Here is a 22,672-nt window from a genome sequence, read left to right as displayed (position 1 = left end):
CTGAAGCAAAAAGTGTTACAGAGTGGATCGAGTGGTGGAGCACATACATAACAAGTGTAAGGGGCTGGAGTCCAAACCACAGCACAACCAAAATCCAGCAAAGTCAACTCCCAGGGAGTGGGGAAAGGTAATAAAGAGAGATGAAAATGATCAAATAGAAAGAAATCATACAGTAAAGAACACAATGTAAGCTTCAAGTTGGGTCTTTGAAAATTGATCATGTATATTGTGCCAATGTATACCAGAAGTTTAGTAATATCTACAATTTTCTGGAAATATGACATAAGCATAAAGAAAAATCGAAAGATTGTGTTTCAGAATACGGAGTGAGTAGAATTAGAAAAAGGAGTCATAAGTATTAAGGAATCTATAATTTAATAATGAATTAATGAATCTATAATGCCATTTTTTTCTCCAAAAAGAAATGTAAGCACAGATCATTTCAAAGAACTGGTGCCTTCTACTATCTGTGGAAAAAAGTATACTGACCTCAAACCTCTGCCAACATAAAGAAAAGGGAGAGCAAGCCTTGCATTGTTCTGAGTTTGCATAACTTTGACAACCAAACCTAACGGAATATCTTTTGAAAATACTTCCCCAAAATTATAGACTAACTAGCCTGTACAAGATATTTACAAACTGAGTTAAAAAAAATAAATCTAGGGGCCGGGAGCTTGGCCTAGTGGTTAAAGTGCTTGCCTAGCATGCATGAAGACCCGGGTTCGATTCCTCGGTACCACATACATAGAAAAAAATCCCGAAGTGGTGCTGAGGCTCAAGTGGTAGAGCTCTAGCCTTGAGAAAGCCCAAGGACAGTGCTCAGGCCCTGAGCTCAAGCCCAGGACTGGCAAAAAAAATAAAAATAAAAATAAAAAAAAATAAAAAAATAAATCTAGGGGCCAGGAGTTTGGCCTAGTGATAGAGTGCTTGCCTAGCATGCATGAAGATCCCGGGTTCGATTCCTCAGTACCACATACAAAAAAAAAAAAGCCGGAAGTGGTGCTGAGGCTCAAGTACTAGAGCTCTAGCCTTGAGGAAAGACCAAGGACAGTGTTCAGGCCCTGAGCTCAAACCCAGGACTGGCAAAAATAAATAAATAAATAAATAAATAAATAAATAAGTAAATAAATAAATAAAAATAAATCTAGCCAGGTGCTTGTGGCTCACACCTATAATCCTTTTAATTCAAGAGGTGAGATCTGACGATTGTGGCTCAAAACTAGCCCAAGCAGGGAAATCTGTGAGACCCTTACCTCCAATTAACCAGGAAAAAAAGTCATAACTGGAGCTGTGATTCAAGTGGTAAAGCACTAGCCGTTGGCAAAAGTAGCACCCAAGTCCTGAGTTCAAGCCCCTGGACAATCTGTGTAACTTAACATATTAACAAAGTTTAAGAAATCATATGACCTGCATCTGTAATTCCAGCTTACACAGGAATCAGAAGTAGGAGGATTATAAGGATGAAGCCAAGCTGATCAAAAAGATAGCAAGACTCCTTCTCAAAACCAAAATAAAAACCAAATCATTATGCAATGAGAACAGGCAGAAAGGTGTAAGGATCCCATAGAGGTTAAGACATTAGTAAGAAACCCACAGTAAGTGTAGGCAAAATAAATAAATAAATAAATAAATAAATAAATAAATAAATAAATAAAGAGAAGCAAGTTTGAGAGGATGGAGGTCAGAAAAGATGGTGGACAAGAGCTCAGGGATGACACAGACTTTTGGTCCAGCTTCTAGAATATTAGTGGGATTGTATATACAGATAACTAACTTGAAAGAAGGAATAGGATTGGGAAAAGGCAAGGAAGAGGTTATGATATAAGAGATGGATGGCTTCTTAGTAACTCAAGATACCCACATGAAGTTAGGCTGAAGTGAATAAATCTGAGCCTAACAAATATCAAATTCATTGCCAGTGGGATATAAATCATTTGGAAGGGCAAGCCAAGTTAGAGGTGCTTGGTCCCTTAAGCCAGCAATACCATTTCTAAAGTGATTCATACCTAAATATACTAAAGGCATTCTGTAGAAAGATATTCACGGGATCATTGTTTCTGATAACCCACCCCCCAAAATGGAGACAACTGTCACCTTAGTGTAAATATGGTTCAATAACCATAATTTATTCATATAGTGGAATACTCTACATAAATTAAAATGGATGAGTTATTTCTGTATACATTAACATGATGAATCTCAAACACACAATTTCAAGTAATTGAAGCAAGCTGCAAAAGATCCATACAGAATAATACCATCTATGCAATTTTTAAACAAGAAATCATTGTTTGTATACTATTTATGGATACATACACATGTCCTAAAAGTAAAAATAAACACACGGGAATGATACACACCCATCACAGAGAAGTCATTAGCTCTGGGAAAGGCAGTGGAGGGGTAGGACTAGAGATTTAGCTCTATCTTCATTTTTTACGGAGCAAAATCTAAATGTTAAAAAGGAAGAAGTAAAGGAGGCATTCATTCAACCAGCTATAAAAAGAATCTTGTTTAAAAATTCTACTTTATAGAGGTATAATTTACATACCATAAAATTCAGCTTTTTAGATATAGCTTGACGATTTGAGGCAGAAATATGCAGTTTTGTAACCACTAACATAGCTGAAGACATTTTATTACTCAGAAAATTTCTCTGGGGACCCTTGGAGGTGAGTCTATGCCCTGGCCATTGGACACTGTGGGTTTGTGTCTACAGTGGGTTTCCACCTCCCTGCACAATGCCTTTCCCTGAGTGCATGTTGCCCTTTCTATCTGATTTCTTCCATTTAGTATAATACTGTTTAGGTTCAATCATTTAGTTCTGTGTGCCTATAATGTATCTTTTTATCACTTATATATGCCACTACTTACATTGTATATTTTATTATTTATTAATTTTATAGCATATTTATGTTTGGCATTACTTATTTTCATATTTATACTTATATACATTGTATATGGTACCACAATTTTCTTATCTAGTTACCACTTGGTAGACATTTGAGATGTTTTGTAGTGAGGGCTACTTATAAATAGTGTAAATAAATCTACTGGGGTTGGAGGTATGGCTCAGTTAGTAGAGTTATAACCAATTAGCAAATGTGGAAGGTACTGAGTTTGAGTCCCAGATTCAGACCTTAAAAAAATAAATAAATAAAACTACTATGAATACTTGAGCATGTTTTTCTATAAACTCAGGCAGACTTTAAAGTAACTAAAATGTCCACATTTCATTAGGTAAAGGTAAACACTCCAACTTAAATAGCAATGAAGAAATGATTAGCAAACAATCAGCTTTAAATTTTAGAAGTGAAAAGGGTAACCCTTGAAAAGTCACCAAATGAACTCCTTCACAAAACAGAGGTCATAACAGATGAAAGAATTTATACATTTCAAAATGGATTAATAAAACATTATTCTATCAGAAGAACACAGGAAGGAAGAACTCAACACAATTTTATCAAATGATCTATACAATCCTTTCTTTGAAACCCTTGAAAGACCGGAGAAGTATTGATATAAAAAGAATTTCTCAACCAGGAACTAGTGGCTCACGCCCATAGTCATAGTAACTAAAGAGGATGAAATCTGAAGATCACAGTTCAAAGCCAGCCTGAAAAGTAAAAGCCATGAGCTCTTATCTCCAATCAACCACCAGAAAACCTGAAGCAGTGCTGTGGCTCTAAGTGGTAAAGCACTAACCTTGAGTAAAAGAGCTCAAGGACAGTGTCCAGGACTGAGTTTAAGCCTCAGGATTGGTACAAAAAGAAAACAAAAAACTTCATAAATAGTAGCCAAAATGTCCCAAATTTTATGGAAGACATATGGCTACAGATCAAAGAAATTAACAGAATTCAACGTACAATAAAATGACAGCTAGATATACCAGAATCAAACTCTTGAACATCAGCATCCCTAGTGAACATGCCTCATATGACTGTCTCACCCAATTATTGAATTCTACACCCAGTAAAGAGAAATCCATCACAAAGATTATTTGCAGTGATCGATCATCAAAAACTTTAATTCCTCCTTCAATTACATTAAAAATGAAAGAACTGTTTACAATCTGGTCTTTAAAAGAATTATTATACAGTCATTATAGTCATTCTCTTCACAATGTCTGGGAAAGAGACCAAAAATGTAATACTGAGATCTGCCAAATCTATATTTGTTTTGCTTTCCTCTAGAAGCACTTGTTTACCTGAAATAACTCTTGGAAAGGATAGCTAAATTAGGAAAATAGAAATATTGCTAATACGAAATATTGTTATATACACACATATAGTACACATACACATATGCACAGAGCACTTAGATACACACATGCTTCCATAAACACATGCATACCAGACCTTGGAGATGCAGATATAGCTTATTCAACTTATCTTTTTTTTTTTTTGCCAGTCCTGGGCTTGAGCTCAGGGCATGAGCACTGTCCTTGGACTTTCTCAAGGCTAGAGCTCTACCACTTGAGCCTCAGCACCACTTCTGGCTTTTTTTTTTTTCTATGTATGTGGTACCGAGGAATCGAACCCGGGTCTTCATGCATGCTAGGCAAGCACTTTAACCACTAGGCCAAACTCCCGGCCCTCAACTTATCTTTAATAAAAAACAACCTGTTGGTTGTATGATCTAATTAGTAAAACCGATCTGACTTGTCAATCAATCATCTAGGTCAGATTCACTTTAAGGAAATGTCTTAACTTCATTTTCAACTCAATTAATTATATTAGAATGTGTGCTTTTGAAGTTTGTTAAAGTGAAAAACAACATTACCAAATGCATAGTATTAGTTCAAGTATTATTTAAAGCCAAGTGCCAGTGGGAGAGGAGTGATGGTTCACACCTGTAATCCTAGCACTCTGACTGGCACACCAGGATGCACCTGTTATAACCTCTTAGGCGCACTGACTGACAGAGCAGTCAGGGAGAGAATTGAATATTCATAAGGATAATTAACTGTGCTGGCCACAAGGTGACTCTTGACTCCTGCTCATAACTCATTGTCAGAGGATGAAAAACAGGGCCTTATCCAACCCCCATGAAATATAATCCAACCAAAGGAGAGGGAAATGGGAAGTATTTGACTGTATCATTATCACCAAGCATGGTAAGCCTTTTTGAACAGCACATATCACATTTAAAATAAAATTATGTGTGATTCTGTGCAGGTTATTTCAGTGTAATGTGTCCCTAAAAACAATCGATATTATGTGAATAATAATCCCTGTCTCTCGACTCCAACACTTCAGCTATTTCAAGTCTCTTTTTCTTTTCAGTTAATGACACTTTTTGTGGATAAAGGTTGAGAAAAGCTCAAGGAATTGTGTTGAAGTATGTAAAGTAGAATTGAGGGTTAAGCCGGCTGCCAGTGACTTGCATCTGTAATCCTAGCTACTTAGGAGGCTGAAACCTGAGGAGCAAGGTTCGAAAAATCAACCAAGACCAAAAAAAAAAAAGTCTTTGAGACTTCATCTCCAAAGTAACTAGCAGTATAGCAGAAAGGTAGACTGGAAGCATGGCTCAGATAGTAGAGTACCAGCAATGAGTAAAAAAGCAGATTGAGCATGAGGCCCTGAATTCAAGTACCAAGAACAAAAAATATATATTGAGGGTTGAATATTTCTTTTCCATGCTAATTTTGCTTTCTTCTTAGCAGATACTCTGTTAACCACAATGCACTTCTTAGGCAACTTAAAAGATACGTCCATTCACATTCACACAGTACATATGATTTCTGAAAAATCTCAACAAATACCTAGTTACTAATACTTCTAACAACTATACTTCACCCTTAACTGGCATACATATAAGTGTGTGACAAGAAGAGATAGGAAAGTTAAGAAGCATGTGTGGTACCCTAATCCAACATTACAAGACATTTTCTCAAAGATATTTGAATTATCCTTTTGTTTATTGACTGGGAGGACTTTGTACCCCAGGTAAGGGATGGACCTACCTGTTGTAAAGTCAAAGAACGATTTTAAATCGAGAAGTAGAAAAGAACCCATGTGATGCCAAGAGTACTTATGGAAATGGGAGTGCTATGAATTGATTTACTTAAAGCCATATATAACCACATTATCCCTTGGCCTAAGCCACACAATACAAATTTGAAGTCAATATGAACTCTGATTCTTGCTCTGCCTTCTAGTAAGGAATATCAACCTCATAGTATGATGAATAATGAAATCACCTATAGCACAGGCTTTCCCTGCTACCACAACCTAGTGGGAGAAGCATACTTTACAGTATGGTCCAAGACACATGTGCCTATTGTTTCATGCCAGGAAACACCATGCCATCCATTTTCATACTTTCCATTCTAATGTCATCTAATGCTGGTCTTGACTATGTTAACAAAACTTAACATAGTTAGCTTTGTCTTTTATTTCTCCATTACTTTAACCATTAACTTAAAAGAGGAAAACAGGGGCCGGGAATGGGGCCTACTAGTAAAGTGCTTACCTTGCATGCAGGAAGCCCTTGGTTCAATTCTTCCATACCACATACACAGAAAAAGCCAAAAGTGGTGTTGTGGCTCAAGTGGTAGAGTCCTAGCCTTGAGAAAGCCCAAGGACAGTGCCCAGGCCCCGAGTTCAAGCCCCAGGACTGGTCAAAAAAAGAAGAAAAAAGAAAGAAAAGAGGAAAATATAAATCAACTTAAAAAAAAAAGAAGAAAGCTTTGTTTTGGCTCAGAGTTTGGGAAATTTCAGTCCACGGCCAATTGCTCTCCTTGTATTGGGCCTGTAGCAAGGTAGCGCACTATAGTGATAGGTTGGGGTGGAGCAAAATGGCCAACTGAGCTGAAAAACAAAGCAATTTACCCTAGTGAGGGGCACACCACCAGTGGCCTAAGACCTCTCATTTAGGCCCCACCTCTTAAAGGTTCCATCACTTCTCAGTAGCACCAAGCTGGTGACTAAACTCTACACATGGACTTTGCAGAACAGTCAAGGCCCAAAATAGAGCATCATGTTTTCTGCCCACAAGATAATAGACCTCAAAAAATAAAAATAAACAATACTATCTCAAAATATAAAGCAGTCTCTGAGTATAAGCAGTGGTTTTGGTTAGTCTGGTGTTTTGTTTTAGGTGGTTCTTGTGTTTGAATTCATGGCATCACGCTTGCTACATGGACATTCTACCACTTGAATCATACTACCAACTTGTTTTGCTTTAATTCTTTTTTTTTCTTTGAGAGGGACTCTCATTTTTGTGTGGGTCCAGCCTCAGACAGTGACAATTCAATCTGTGCTTCCTGCTCCACTGCTAGTTTCTCCTGTGGAGCTGGTATATGCCACTATACTCACCTATGAGAAGTAGTCTTAAAAGACCATTGTTAGTGCCAGGCACTAGTGGCTCATGACTATAATCCTAGCAACTCATGAGATCTAGAGATCTGCAGTTTGAAGTGAGCCTGAGCAGAAGAAGTCTGTGATACAATAACCAGTTTAAAAAAAAAAAAGCAGGGCTGGAGTCATGGCTCAAGTGGTAGAGTGTCAGCTAAGCAAGCAAGCCAAGCAATCTCTAGACTGAGTTTAAAGCTCAGTACTCCAAAAAAAAAAAAAAAAAAAAAAAAAACATTAAGAAAAAAATGGCTTTTGGGCCGGGAGTTTGGCCTAGTGGTTAAAGTGCTTGCCTAGCATGCATGAAGACCCGGGTTCGATTCCTCGGTACTACATACATAGAAAAAAGCCGGAAGTGGTGCTGAGGCTCAAGTGGTAGAGCTCTAGCCTTGAGAAAGTCCAAGGACAGTGCTCGGGCCCTGAGCTCAAGCCCAGGGCTGGCAAAAAAAAAAAAAAATGGCTTTTGGAAGGGCTGGGCATCACACCAATAATTCCAGCACTTGGTAAGATGACTCAAGAAGATCAAAAGTTCAAGGCTGGAACTACAAAGAGAGACTTATCTCAAAACAATAACAACAGCAAGGGGCCAGGAGTTTAGCATAATGGTAGTAGAGTGCTTGCTAGCATGCACAAAGACCTGGGTTCCATTCCTCAGTACCACATACATAGAAAAATCCAGAAGTGGTGCTGTGGCTGAAATGGTAGAGTTCTAGCCTTGAGAAAACCCAAGGACAACACTCAGGCTCTGAGTTCAAGCCCCAGGACTGGCAAAAAAAAAAAAAAAAGAAAAGAAAACAGCAAAACATTCATTGGGAGGCAAGGTAGATAAAGTCAATGTCCACAAAGGGTTAACTTGTTTTGTTATTTTAGTTTTTCTACTCCTATTATTCCAATTTTCCCTTAAGTCTCTGCTGATATAGTTTAGTGGGTTTTCTGTTTCCATCTCTCTCATAGGCAAAAAAAAAAAAGTTCCTCAAAAGTAGCAGATCCTAATTACTAAAGTCTTCAAATGTTAGTTACCCTATATTGGACAAGGGCCTCTCAATGTGTGGTGAAATTAGGGGTCTCAAGATGTAGAGACTATCTTAGATTAGCCAGGTAAATCCTAGATACCATACAGGTGTCTTTACAAGAGAGAAACCAAACACACATGGAATTGGTGGCAATGAAGGAGTAGAGTGATTGGTATCTGAAGATGTTGGTCTTGAACAGAAACGATGTGGCCACAAGCCAAATATGCCAGCAGACTCTACATGCTGAGAGTCAAAGAACTGATTTCCCCCTTTCCCTCCCCTATCAACATTTGATTTGGGTTTGGCGATACTTAATTTGAGCTTATAACCTCCAGAAATGTGAGGGAAGATTCTATGAGACTAGCATGATTTAATGAAAGCCTTAATACAGACTGCCTAAACACTCATCTGTTACTCTGTATACTTTGTGCTATGGTCTGGATGTGGTTTCAATGTGTTCCCCAAAGTTTTCTGTGGTGAAATTTAATTTTTATTGTAGAGCATTAAAGGGATGGAAACTAATCTGACTGTGTCTAAAGGTGGAGCCTTTTAGAGGTGATTAGGTTTAGAAGAGACTAATAGACCACATGACTGAATACACTGATTTCATAGTAAGATGCCAGGAAACCTACAGGCACATGCACATAGCATGCAACACACACACACACACACTTGCCATGTGATTCCTTCACTATCATAGGACTTAGCTAGCAAGGAGTGCAACACCAGATGTGGGTCCTCTCCTTTGGAAGAGAATCATGACTAAAACAGAAATCACTTTTCTTTTCGAAAATCACTTTATTTATTGTAGAACAAAGTTTTGAACTCAGTGCCTCATGCTTGCTAGACAGATGTCCTACCTGTTTCCTTTATAAGTTTTTATTTCCTGACTCTGTGGTATTGTGTTAACAAGGAGGGAAAAGACTAATACACTTCACTGCAATTCAGAAAAGACTTATGGTAGTTTATATAGATTCAGAAGACATACTGGTAATACAAATAAGTGAAAATGGAGAAAGAAGAAATAGTCAACAGGGGAATGCAAATACAGCGGGCACTCCACATCTACAGGCTCTGCATGGTGGATTCTGCCAACGATGAAAAAAAAAAAAAACATTTGAGGGAAAAATTGTGTCTGTAGTGGATAGAGACTAAGTTTTGTCATTATCCCCTTAACTCCATTATATTTTGTAATTTAAAGATGATAAGGTATATAGAAAGATGTGCATAAGTTACTAGCTACTAAGGAGGCTAAAATCTGAGTGGAGCTGTTCAAAGCCAGCCTAAGCAGAAAACTCCATGAAGCTCTTATGTTTAACCACCAAAAGAATAGGAAGTAGAAGTGTATTCCAGTGATAGAGTGCTAGCCTGTCACTGCATACTTTGAAGCCAGACTCCATGCCTTACTATATAAACAACCCAAGAGCCAAGAAGCTGCTGTGTGTGTGTGGGTCTGTGTGTCTCAAACTCCCTATGAGAGCACCCACACTCTGTTAGAGTGACTTTCCCCTTCCATTTGTCTGTTTACCTGCTTGCTTACGCAATAAAGCTCCACCAAGTTTTCTTACCCTTGTGACTTGTCCAGAAATTCTTATTCTACAATTGTCAAGGACCCTGCATTTAAAGAAACTTTACTAAACCTTGCATCTGTCCAGTGATAATAAACACAAATTCTATAAGAGAGAGGACAGTCGTCAAACTTCTCACTGCTGAAATGACTTGATTCCAAAGTACCTGGAACACCTAATCTATGAATTGTGCTTAAAAACAGATGCTGGTGGTGCCGGGAGTTTGGCCTAGTGGTAGAGTGCTTGCCTAGCATGCACAAAGACCCGGGTTGTATTCCTGCATGCATGGAAAAAGCTGGAAATGATGCTGTGGCTCAAGCAACAGAGCTCCAGCCTTGAGAAAACCCAAGGATAGTGCTCAGGCCCTGAATAGAAACCCCAGGACTGGCAAAAAAAAGAAAGAAAGAAAGAAAGAAAGAAAGAAAGAAAGAAAGAAAGAAAGAAAGAAAGAAAGAAAGAAAGAAAGAAAGAAAGAGAGAAAGAAAGAAAGAAAGAAAGAAAAGAAAAGAAAAGAAAAGAAAAGAAAAGAAAAAGGAAAAGAGAAGAAATAGCTGCTGGTGGGGCTGGAATGTGGCTTAGTGATAGTGCTTGCCTAGCATGCATGAAGCCCTGGGTTCAATTCTTCAGTACCACACATCCAGAAAAGGCCAGAGATGGCACTGTAGCTCAAACAGTAGAGCTACTGGCCTTGAGCCAAAAGAAGCTCAGGGGCAGTGCCCAGGCTCAAGTTCAAGTCCCAGGACTGGCACCCAATAAAGTGAAATAAATAAACAGGTGCTGGCTTCTCAACCAAGCTATCAGGTTGTACACAAGGCATGCAAAACGTGGCTTGCTTGAAAGCAGATTTAGTAGGGAGCGAAATACAGTGTTTTCCGAGGGGGAGGGGGTCTAGATAAACACTGTCCTGAAGACACATTAGCTTCCTGGCCTGTGGGGTCGAGGTGGGGAGCTGCAGAGCGCGCCGGTCCCCAGTGGCAGGGACAAGCCAGGCCTCTGGCCAGTTGGCCTGACCTGCTCTAGGAAGACTTCGGCCCCTTAGACGGAAAGGGAAAAGCAACCACGATCGAGCCGCCGCTCCCCCGGCCCCAGGCCTGCCCAGCGAGTGACAGACAGCTCAACCCCCGCCGCCTCCCCCTCCCCACGGTCCCTCCGAGCCACGCCTCCCAGCCGCACTGCGCAGGCGTCGCTGTAGGACCGCCCTTCTCTCGAGGCCCCGCGCTGAGATTGGACGCCAGTAATTCCGGGTCGTCCCCCGGGGGGGCGGGGCTCCAACTCTAGGTGCCACACTTCCGTTTCTCGAAGCGCCCTCTGCATGGGTGGTCGGGAACTTGGAGCGTGGGAAGGGGGCGGGTCTTCCGGAACGGTAGGCGCGTGCGCAGGAGAGGCAGGTCCTGAGCAGGTAAGGTGGCTGGAGACTTGGGGAGGTGTTACTGTTACTGGGAGCCGGCGGCCGGGCGCTGGAGGTCCTGAGGGTGGCGGGGGGGTTCTAGGACGTGTCGTCACGTGTGCCACCCTGCCCGCCCGCCCTTCCGCGAATGTGCGGGACTCGGGTCACGCCGCGTGTCCGCTGCCGAAGCCTCTGCCGGCTGTGGGAGCGGCGCGGGCTCCGGGTTTCCTCTTTTCTCTCCCGCCCTCCCCTCTCCCTTTCCACTTGATCCTTCTTTGTTGTTGTTTTGCCAGTCCTGGGCGCTTGAACTCAGGGCCTGGACTTTCTCAAGGCCAGAGCTCTGCCACTTGAGCCACAGCACCACTTGCGGCTTTTTTCTATGTATGCGGTGGTACCGGGGAATCGAACCCGGGTCCCCGTGCGTGCTAGGCAGGCACTGCACCCCCAGACCCCGCACTCGGAGCCTGGGCGGTGTCGCTGAGCTTTCTGTGCCCCAGCTGCCCCACCAGCACCGGCGTTTCTCCTTCTTTTGTGTGTGTGTGTGTGTGTGTGTGTGTGTGTGTGTGTGTGTGTGTGTGTGTGTACCGTGCTCCTCAGATCTCAACCTCCTGGGCTGGGTAGCTGGCATGACAGGCGGGAGCCCCGAGTCCTCTGCTAGAAAGCGTTTCTACTGACTGCTTTGCATCCCTTAAAATCGTTTTTAAGTGGATCAAAATGTTACTGATATGTAAATTCTTTGCTTTTAATAATTATTAGGACATCAGTTTTTTAAAGGTGAAGTTGAGTTTATAAGGAAGCATAACCAGTACTGTGGTTTTTTTTTCTTATTGTCTTTTTATTATTTTAAATCAGTAAAAAATTGCAGTTGATAAGTCTTAAAACCTACGCTGGGGCTGGGAGTTTGGCCTAGTGGTAGAGTGCTTGGCCTAGTATGCACAAAGACCCAGGTTCCACTCCTTGGTACCATACATAGAAAAGCTGGAAGTGGTGCTGTGGCTCTGGTGGCAGGGCACTAGCCTTGAGAAAAATCCCAAGAACAGTGCTCAGACCCTGAGCACTGGCTCAAGCCCCAAGACTGGCAAAAAAAAAAAAAATCTGCATCCAACTTCCATCATTAGAAATAAGTATTTGGCTCATACTTGTAATTGAAGGTACTCAGAAGCTGAGATCTGAAGATTAAGGTTCCAGGCCAGCCCAGACACAAAAGGACCTGAGACTCTTATCTCCAATTAACCGAAAAACGGGAAGCAGGGCTTGGCTCAAGGATGGGGTGATAGCCTTGAGGTGAAGAGCTCAGGGACAACACCCAGGCTGAGTTCAAGCCCCATGACACAGCCCCCCAAATATGCTGTAAACATTGGTGGTGTTGATAATTCTAAGGATTTTCAGTTTCCTTGTTCAGCAAGGAAGTGATTATTTTCTTTTAATAAAGAATTCCATTTGAAAAGCCTCATTCCCAGTTTCATAAAAATTGAGGGACTTAAGTTGTGTTACACAAGTCCCTATTGATCCTCTACTCCTCTCTTCCTCTCCCTGTATTTCTCCCCCTCCCTTAGCTTTGGACTGGTAAACATGCCTCCACCTTCCTGGTGCTGGGACTGTAGTCATGTATAATCATGTCTAATTTCTTTGAATTCTCATTCGACCTTTCAGTTATTCTGTCTATCTAGTAATCTGCTATATTACAAAGTGGGCATGAAGATAATAGCATCCTGTGATGCTTTTACTGTCTTAGTCCCTCCTACCTGTCAGGCTTTAAGTGCTTTTTCCTTGCTGTAAGGCTTTGTAAGAGGAAAGTGTTGTATCATCTCTTCCCTCCTCCCCTTCTCCTTTACACATACACACCCTCTTTCAGGTATAATTAAATGACAACAACAAATCCACAAATGTATCTTGAGTGGAACATTTCAACACCAAATTTACCAAGAAGTTTAGGGATTTGCTTTCATGTGAACATTTACTGAATGCCATTGTCTTGTTCATTTTTCACAATAGCCCATGCAAGCTTGTATTCAGAAAAAGGATAGAAAGGATAGGTAACTAACTGTTGATAATATAGCTCAGATAGTAAATGGCAGAGCCAGTCAAAATTAGGTCTCAGGACTTCATGTAACCTCTATTTTAAAAATGGTTTGGAATTCAAGACAAATTTTCCTATAAAATGAAAAGAAAGGCTTAGACGTATATGTGGAAAGAGATTTCTAATCTATATTTGTTATATTTTGTAGTATTCTGATTTCTAGAGATAGCTTATTTTTAGTCATTTATAATAAGCATAACTAAAGTTTGGTTGTTTGTGTTTTGTTTTGTTTTTGTGCCAGTCCTGGGGCTTGAACTCCATCTGGGTGATGACCCTGTGCTCTTTCATTCAAGGCTAGTGCCCTACCAACGGAGCAATATCTCCAGTTTCATCTTTTTAGTGATTAATTGGATATAAGAGTATCACAAACGTTCCTGCCAGGACTGGTTTTGAACTTCATCTTTAGATCTCAGCTTCCTGATGTACTGGGGTCCAAATATGGACAAACTACAAGACCACTCAGAACAAAATCAGGCTGTTAGAAGTTTATTGAGCACTCAAGGGTAGGGCAGTAGCCTTGAGCTGAAGAGCTCAAGGACAGCACTCACCCAAGTTCAAGCCCCATCACACACACACACACACACACAGAAGTTTATTGAGCAGAGTGCAGTCTCAATGTGTAAAAACAGGTAGTTTTTTTAAGCCTTAAACGATGAACCCTTTTGTCTTAGAAGTTACTGTGTAAGGCCAGCAAACATGCTGGGGGAGGGGGAGGTTCACAACTATAAATTCTATACTACTTTATGTATAATGAGGATGTATCTGGTTGTCGTCAGGATGTCTCAAGATGCAGCCCTAGTTCAGGTAAACAAATGGCCAGGGGAAGAGGTTAAATCTGGATAATCAATGGGGGGGAGGAGGGCTCTAGGCCAAAGTCCCTTATTTCCACAATTCCATTACAACAGTACGTTCTCCACAGTACAACCATAATACAGTCTCCATTTTCCGCATTATACTGAGCAACTAGGATTATAGGTGTTAGCCTAGGATTTATAGGTGTGAGCCACTGCCACCTACCATAAGAAAGTTTTTAATGCAGTTGGAAGCATTGTCCTAGAGAGAACTGTGATGGTGTTTAAAATTTCATCAGTGGTAAAAATGTTTAAAAGTATCTGTGGAAATACTGTGCAATTGTACTAAAATCTATTCTGATGCCATATGGTAATTAATCAAGACAAGGCAAAGTTAATGAAACAGGTTTGTTGTTATTTTTTTAAACTGGTGTTTGGAAAATGGTACTTTTAGGTAGAAGAAAGAGTTAGCGTAGCTGGACGAGGTGGCTCACACCTGTATGCCTAGCTACTCCTGAGGCTGAAATCTGAGGATCAAAGTTCAAAGGCAGCCCGGGCACTCTTATCTCTAGTAAACCTCTACAAACACAGACACACACACACACACACACACACACACACACACACACACACACAAAAAGAACGTGCAGTGAAACTTTTTTAGCTTCTGAGGGTGGCTTGTAGACTTTCCCAACTCCTTTGGAACTTCGTAGTGCTGATTTAGACATTACAGTTTAATGACCTTTATTCTTACTGATAAAAATGTATCCCTAGTCTTAACACACAAAAACAGTGTCGATCCACTTGAAACCACACAGTGGATCAAGGATCAGGGGTGCGTGGTGGAAAAGGCAAAGCAAAGAACAGGGTTTGTATGTGAGACCCATATTGAGGCTGCAGAGCCAGCTTTCCCCTTGCTGGCCTTTAGGTGGCACTGCAGGCCCATATTGATTGGTTGGTGTTGAAATGGTAACTGTCCCTGGTGATAGCCTGCAGTTGGTTTAAGATTAGCCTCTTCTCTTGTAATTTTGAAATGGGCATTAGTCTCCTTAAATACTAACATTTCACAAACACAGTTGTGAAATGTTATCAAGTGAATGGAGTCCTTGCACAACTTAGCAGATATGTGCTATAGATATTAATTTGATCTAAGTATCACTGAACTGTAATGTATAAACAGCTGTCTGTTTTGGAAGTATTTCCTAGGTGATATATATGTTTTCAGGATAGGTTTGTCTAACTGACTGCCAGTGGCTCACTCTTGTAACCCTAGCCACTCAGAAGGGTGAGATCTGAAGATCATAGCTCAAGGTCAGCCCAGGCAGGAAAGTTCAGGAGACTCATCTCTCCACCTTGCTGGCAAAAAAAATCAGGAAATTAGCCAGTACTGGTGGTTCACTCCTGTAATCCTAGCCACTCAGGAGGCAGACATCTGAGGATCATAATTAAAAGCCAGCTAGAGCAGGAAAGTCCTTCAGACTCTTATCTCTAACAAACTACTCCCCAAAAGGCTGAAAGTGAAGCTGTGGCTCAAGCAATAGAACCTTAGCCATAAAGAAGAATAAGCTCAGGGACAGTGCCCAAGCACAGACTTTAATCCCCAAGACCAGCACCAGAAAAAAAAAAAAAGAAATTGTGTGTATGTGGTGTGTGTGTGTATAAAATCTGTATTTTCTGTTCAAAATCAATTCCTTTTTTTTTTTTTTTTGACGGTTGTGAGACTTGAACTCTGGGTCTGGGATCTATCTCTGAGCTCTTCAGCCCAAGGCTACTGCCTTGAGCTTGAGCCACTTCTTGTTTTCTGGAGTTTAATTGGAGATAAGAATCTCATAGACTTTTTAATGCCCGGGCTGGCTTTGAACGTGATCCTCAGATCTCAGCCTCCTGAGTAGCGAGGATTATAGGCGTGTGCCACTGCACCTGGCCATTTCCTTTTCTTTTCTTTTTTTTTTAATTTCAGCTAAATTACGTTTCCAGATAGTGTTTTAGTTTGCAAAGACTTATTTTCCAACAGTGGCCCACATATATGATCTAGAATAGGTTGGCATAGTTCCATCTGCAGTGTTCTGGATTTTTACTGATCTCTTATATAGCTTTTTATGTCTTATTAGCTATACTTTTTTTGATATCATGGTTAACCTGCTCATATCTTCAACATTCTGTGCCTCTGAAGAAAAAGTTACTGTTTTCAATTAGCAATTTAGTTTTCATTAAGACTAATAAATTAGGCGCCTTGTATTCAGAATAACATAAATCTTTTAACCTGTTGGTCTTTAGTTGAGCTGTTGAATTTTCATTTCTGTAGAACTACAGTCTTGTTCCCACGTGGCCTTCAGTCTCTAGGCAGAATTCAGTCCTGTAACCTAGAGGCCAAATGACCTCATAACTCATTAGCAGTTCGCAGAGCCATCTGGTGCCCTGGAGGGGAACAGTGTTCAAAGGACTTATAATAAAGACAGCAGCATAATTATTTCTTTGTCATGATTATACCTTTAGATGGCAGGCAGTCAGCATATTTATTTGCAGATTGCTTAGGTGGTTGGTTTTCGAAAGGTATAATGACAATGCTGAGGTAGAAAAACTTGTTTCCCTGTGCTCTTCATCAGCCTGCAAATAAGTAAATGACCTGTAAATAACTTACTGCATTACAAAATAGGTCATTGTCAAAGGAGCACCACAGTAAGGAAACAATAGTGTGTGAGGGCAAATGTGCAGCTTACAAAAGAAATAGCTCTCTTGAACTACGGATGTTTCTCTCCCAAAACATGTCCTACCAACAGTGCACACTAGTTCATGTGTGACTTTTTTTTTTTTAATGTCAGTCCTGAGCCTTGAACTCTGGGCCTGAGCACTGTCCTTGGGCTTTCTCAAGGCTAGAGCTCTACTACTTGAGCTACAATACAACTTCTGGCTTTTTTCTATGTCTGTGGTACTGAGGAATGGAACCCGGGTCTTTGTGCATGCTAGGCAAGCACTCTACCACTAGGCCAAACTCCCGGCCTGACTTGTATTTTTTAAGTGCTCATTAGATAATCCTGCAATTTATCACTCTACATGTTTCTCTCTTCTCACTTGCTATAGGGAATCTTGCTTCTTACTCTCAAGAAATGTCTTCACTCTCAGAATATGCATTGCGCATGACTCGACTGAGCGCCCGGCTCTTCGGTGAAGTTGCCAGGCCTACGGATTCCAAATCCATCAAAGTGGTGAAGTTGTTCAGTGAACAGCCCCTGGCCAAGAGGAAGGAGACTTGCGACTGGTATCCAAACCACAACACATACTTCGCACTCATGGGCACACTCCGTTTTCTTGGCCTTTACAGGTGACTGGAAGAAGGAGGGGGGAAGGAACTGGAGGATATATTTTTTCCTAGCCTTGGGGCTTAAACTCAGGGCCTGGGTACTATCCCTGCGCCTCTTTGTGCTCAAGGCTAGTGCTCCACCACTTGAGCCACAGTGCTACTTATGGCTTTTTCTGACTAGTTTTATTAGGGATAAGATTGTCACTGACTTTACTCTGCCTAAGCTGGCTTTGAATGGCAATCCTCGGATCTCAGTCTTCTGAGTGGCTGGGATTACAGGTGTGAACCACCTGAACCCAACTTGGAAGGTTATTTTATATTCTTTATATTCTTAAGAGTTCTATGGATCTTATAAGAGAGACCCAGGTCATTCAAAGGGTATTGTTAGGACAATGGAGGAGAGAGAAAGGAACAGGCCTGACTCATCTTCCATAGGCGAAGACTGTTTATTGAGCAAGAGCAGCAAGGGACACAGCCTTCCCTCTAGCTTGGAGAATGTGTGTCTAAACTGGGGCAGAAGCTGAGTTTTGTGGGTCTGAGCAAAGAGGCAGTGAATGCAAAGACCATTAAGTCAAGGGAAGTACAAGCTTCTTTTTTGGGTCCACGATGGAATGTTACAGCTGGACCCAGATATATTGTCCTGCTGGAATCAGGCAGTCTGTACTTCTGGCCTACCTGGTGTATCTGTCTGCACCTAGGAAAATGGGGGGGAGGGTGTCAATCCTTCAGGTATAATTTGTGGGGGAAAGACTTCTTTCAAAATATCCATAATAAGTACACTGGGGAAAAAAACAACAAAAATGCTGAACACATACTTGTTGGAATATTTTAGACATATTTTAGTTATGTCTAAAATTTGACTAATGTTGAATTGATACTGAGCTATGGAGCCATGTTTAATAATTCATTAATCTAAGAACACTCTAGAAAGAAAACGAGAGAAAAATGAATCCAAATGCTGCGAAAGAAAACCCTAGGAGCAGCAGGGTTGCCAGGGCAGCAGTCCCTGCCCACGCCTGATGCACCTATCCGCTGTATGGAGCTTCCTTCCTCTGCTGGGGGCAGTGTTGTTGGTACTGGTATTTCCTCCCACTTTTTACTTTGTAGCTTTTTATTTTATTTATTTTTTTTTTTTGCCAGTCTTGGGCTTGAGCTCAGGGCCTGAGCACTGTCCTTGGACTTTCTCAAGGAGGCTAGAGCTCTACCACTTGAGCCTCAGCACCACTTCCGGCTTCTTTTTCTATGTATGTGGTACCATGGAATCGAACCCGGGTCTTTGTACATGCTAGGCAAGCACTTTAACCACTAGGCCAAACTCCCGGCCCCACTTTGTAGCTTTTTAATATATGAATTTGGTGACAGTAAACTATAATTCCTGTTAAGAGTAATATGTAAATCATATAGTCTCTTAACTCCATGCTTTGTATGTTCAGGTAGACTAGGACTATATGCCTTATCTAGAAAGAAAAAAGACTTTTCTTTAAAAAAAAAAATGGGGGCCAGAAGTTTGGCCTGGTAGTAGAGTGCTTGCCTAGCATTCACAAAGGTTTGATTCCTCAGTACCACATACTGAGGTGGTACTGGAAGTGGTGCTGAGTCTCAAGTGGTAGAGCTCTAGCCTTGAGAAAGTCCAAGGGACAGTGCTCAGGTCCTGAGCTCAAGCCCAGGACTGGCAAAAAAAAAAAAAAAAAAAAAAAAATTAAGCCAGGCACGGTGGCTCACACCTCTAGTCCTAGCTCCCCAGGAGGCTGAAATCTGAGGGTTGCGATTTTGAAGCCATTCACGTGGAATGCACCCCAACCTAGTGATGTCAAGGCTCTTGTTCTTGATTTATGAGTTCCTGCCTCACTGTAGTTGGTGTTGCTCTCACCTGGCTCCCAGTTGCCCAGAAACACTATTTCCCCATAGTAGTTGGATTCTGATTTGGACCTTGAAAACTCACTGAGAAAAACCAGGCAAGGTGACTTACACCTGTAAGCCTAGCTACTCAGGAGGCTGAGATCTGAGAATCAAGATTCAAAGCCATCCCAGGCACAAAAGGACCTGAGATTCTTCTTTCCAATTAATCTCTAGAAAACAGGAAGTGGGGCTTGGCCCAAGGATAGGGCAGTAGTCTTGAGCTGAGGAGCTAAGAGACAGCACCCAGGCCAAGTTCAAGCCCCAAGACAAACACTGAGACTTTTCTGGCTATTTGCCTTCTGGTTGCTTCACTCCTGCCATAATTTATTATCCTGGCTGCTCTGTTCAGAATGATTTGGCATTCACAGCTAATACTGTCTATTACATTTACAGGATGAAACATCAAATTCTACAAAACCAGTTGTGTGAGAGCATGCACACGTGCGAATATGCACACTTGCACTGCACTGTCCTGAGGCTTGAAGTCAGGGCTCTCCCTGAGCTTTTTTCAGTCACACTCTACTTCTAGCTTTTTGGTGGTTATTGAAGATAAGACTCATGAAATTTTCCTTCCCGAGCTGACTTTGAACCACCCTCCTCAGATCTCAGCCTTAGAATAGTTAGGATTACAAGCATGAGCCATTGGCAAAACCAGTCTATTTTAAAACTGCTTAGGCAGAATTAAAAATTAGGCCCAGCAAATCCTTTTCTTTTGTCTGATTTATGTGCTAGCATTATCTCAATTTACAGATGAGAAAACTAAGATTCAGAAAGAGAAGATCTCTTACCCAGAGCCACAGAGCCAGTAAAGGCTGAGATGTGCTTTAAATAGCTTAGTGCTTGCTCTTAAGTTGGAACATTAACAGCATAGGCAGTCTTCAACTTCTACACCATCCACAAGCATAAATAGTGCTGGTGACTTTGTTTTTAGTTATGTCTTTTTTGGTCTGCCTTTCTTCTACCTGAGCCTTTCCAGCAGCTTTTTTCGTATGAGCCATCCACTGCTATCAAGGCTACTTCCTCCCAACCCCTGTCCATTATTCCTAAAGTTCTTTCTTGGGGCATTCAGGGTCTTTGTACAGCTGAAGATTTACCCACTTGCTATGCATCTCTTTGTTTAGTCTTAAGGTAGGGAGATATGGGGGTAGAGTAGGTATTGTAATTAATACAAGTTTGCCTAAGCTGGCCTGTGAGGTTAATAGCCATTTGTGGCATTGCTTCTATCAGGGAAACTAATTTAAAAGGGAATTAAAACAACAGTGCTGGGTTAGTATACTTTTCCGATTTGATAAAAAAATAAATAACCAGTCAATTAATATTTCTTTGTTTAGAGATGAGCATCAGGATTTTAAGGATGAGCAAAGGCGTCTCAAGAAACTCCGTGGAAAAGGGAAACCAAGGAAAGGAGAAGGAAAAAGAGCATCAAAAAAGAAATAGTGTCATCCCCTCAAGAAAGGAAATTTCTTCCTTAACGACTGAGGAGAGGTGTATTTATCATCTTTCCACATACTGGGAGGAATATATCCTGAATGAAGATTATTTGGAGAAACACAGTCATCTCACGTTGTAACCCAATCCAGTTATTAACATATTCTAAATCTGCAAAATTGTTTTTCCCTTCGTTTTGTAATCTGCAATGAATCAAGTAAATTATTGTCTAATGATATGTTTGGTGTGGAGGTGGGGTGTTGGGGGGACTGCATTGAATGAATGTCTCACATTTTTTCATTCTCACTCAACTCTATCCTTTCATCTCTGTGATTATTCAGACACTGTCTCCACCACCAAGCTCACAAATTTTATTGCATCTCCACCTACTTCTTTGAGGTATCTAAGTAGGATCAAAGGCTTTCCTGGGAGAGAGAGTATTCAATGTCTACTGTATACATGGTTCTGGAGCCCTGGGAAACAGCCGTTAACAAAACAGACTCTACCTCCTGGAACTTTCCATCTTGACACAAATTAATTTACATAAACTGTATTAGATGCTACAGGAGGAAAAGCCGGGCTTGTGTAAGAGGATAGATGGAGGGAGGGAGGGATGATCAGAGATGATCCTCCTAAACTTAAAGAAGTTTTCAAAATAGGCCTTCCTACCTCACTCTCACCCTAGAGATTGACTCAGTATGCTGAAAGTATAATCCTGTTCTAACAAACTTCCTCTCACTTTCATTAAATAAAAGATAAGCTTTCCTGGGGTGGGGGGAATTTAAGCTGAGCCATGGGGGACGAATAAGAAAATTTTTGAGAGAAGGCTTTGAAGGAAAGGATGCCATTTGCAAAGGCCTAAGATAAGAACAAAGATTAAAAACAGACTATTAGTTCATAGTTAGCCATAGGATATAGGCCAGATTTAAAAAAGAAAAAAAAGTTTGGACTTGCCAGGCATCCGTAACTCCCACCTGGAACCTTACTCCAGAGGCTGAGATCTGAGGATCTGAGGACTGCAATTAAAGCCAGCCTGCGTAGGAAAATCTGACTCTTCAATTAATCTGGCAGTGGAGCTAAGGCAGATGTGAGCCACTGGCTGTCAGTCCAGCTTTTACTTAAGGGGAGTGGGCAGAGGGGCTTGGTTCGGGGAGCGGGGGAGCAAGAGTCACAGGAACACACCAAGTCCGCACAGCTGCCTCATGGAAGGGTTGGCATTTTCCAATCCCTCCAAGACAGGCTAGCATTTGCATTTGTTACTGGGCTGTTCCCCTGACAGACTCTCACTTCAGTTACTGCCTGGCTCTCTGGTAGACATCCAAGTGTTTAGATTTGTGTCTGGATTTCAGTGAAGCAGCCAAATCAAGGCAACTGCCCAGGACATGAGGGACCCTGTACCTACTAGGACACATTGAGGAAAAACACGTTGAGGAAGATACTGGCAGGTTCTGCTAAAAGCAGTAAAATGTCTGTTTTATTTGTTCTCTTAACATTTTGTGACAATAAGAAAATAAGACAACAGTATCTGGTGGGCTTTGCATGAAGGAAATGGGTGTATGAGGCCTGGAGGCAGAAACAAGAAAGGAAAAGGATTGTGAATCTGCAGAGATGGGATGGTTGGTTTCTAGCAAATGCAAGAAGGAATTGCTGGCTGTCTTGCATAAGCTCTAATTGAGAATGTCATCTGGATTCTGGTCAGCAACCAGAACCCAAGATGGCCACACTAGTGGAGCAAGGAGTCTGACAAATGGTGCGCCCTGAAGAAGAAAGCAAGGGGCTGGGTTACTGTGGGTCTGCAGACCAACTTGAAAAGTAGGACAGTGCTCAGGGAGAGCAAGATCCTCAGGCAG

At 41.3% G+C, this 22,672-nt stretch overlaps 1 protein-coding gene across 1 annotated transcript; it reads left to right on the top strand.

Annotated features, from left to right (window-relative positions):
• The first annotated feature begins 11,231 nt into the window (after positions 1-11,231).
• Positions 11,232-21,060, top strand: Mrps33 (mitochondrial ribosomal protein S33). Its single transcript, XM_090332413.1, has 3 exons — positions 11,232-11,335; positions 17,276-17,516; positions 20,726-21,060. Exons 2-3 carry the CDS (start codon positions 17,302-17,304, stop codon positions 20,829-20,831), a joined length of 321 nt encoding a protein of 106 aa, XP_090188539.1. The 5' UTR covers positions 11,232-11,335; positions 17,276-17,301; the 3' UTR covers positions 20,832-21,060.
• The last annotated feature ends 1,612 nt before the right edge of the window (positions 21,061-22,672 follow it).

Source organism: Megascapheus bottae, chromosome 5 (assembly GCF_031878675.1).
Source record: "Megascapheus bottae isolate mThoBot1 chromosome 5, mThoBot2.hap1, whole genome shotgun sequence".
Taxonomy (NCBI): Eukaryota; Metazoa; Chordata; class Mammalia; order Rodentia; family Geomyidae; genus Megascapheus; species Megascapheus bottae.
The sequence above is the reverse complement of the archived record's forward strand: the minus strand, read 5'-3'. Positions and strand labels throughout refer to the sequence as shown.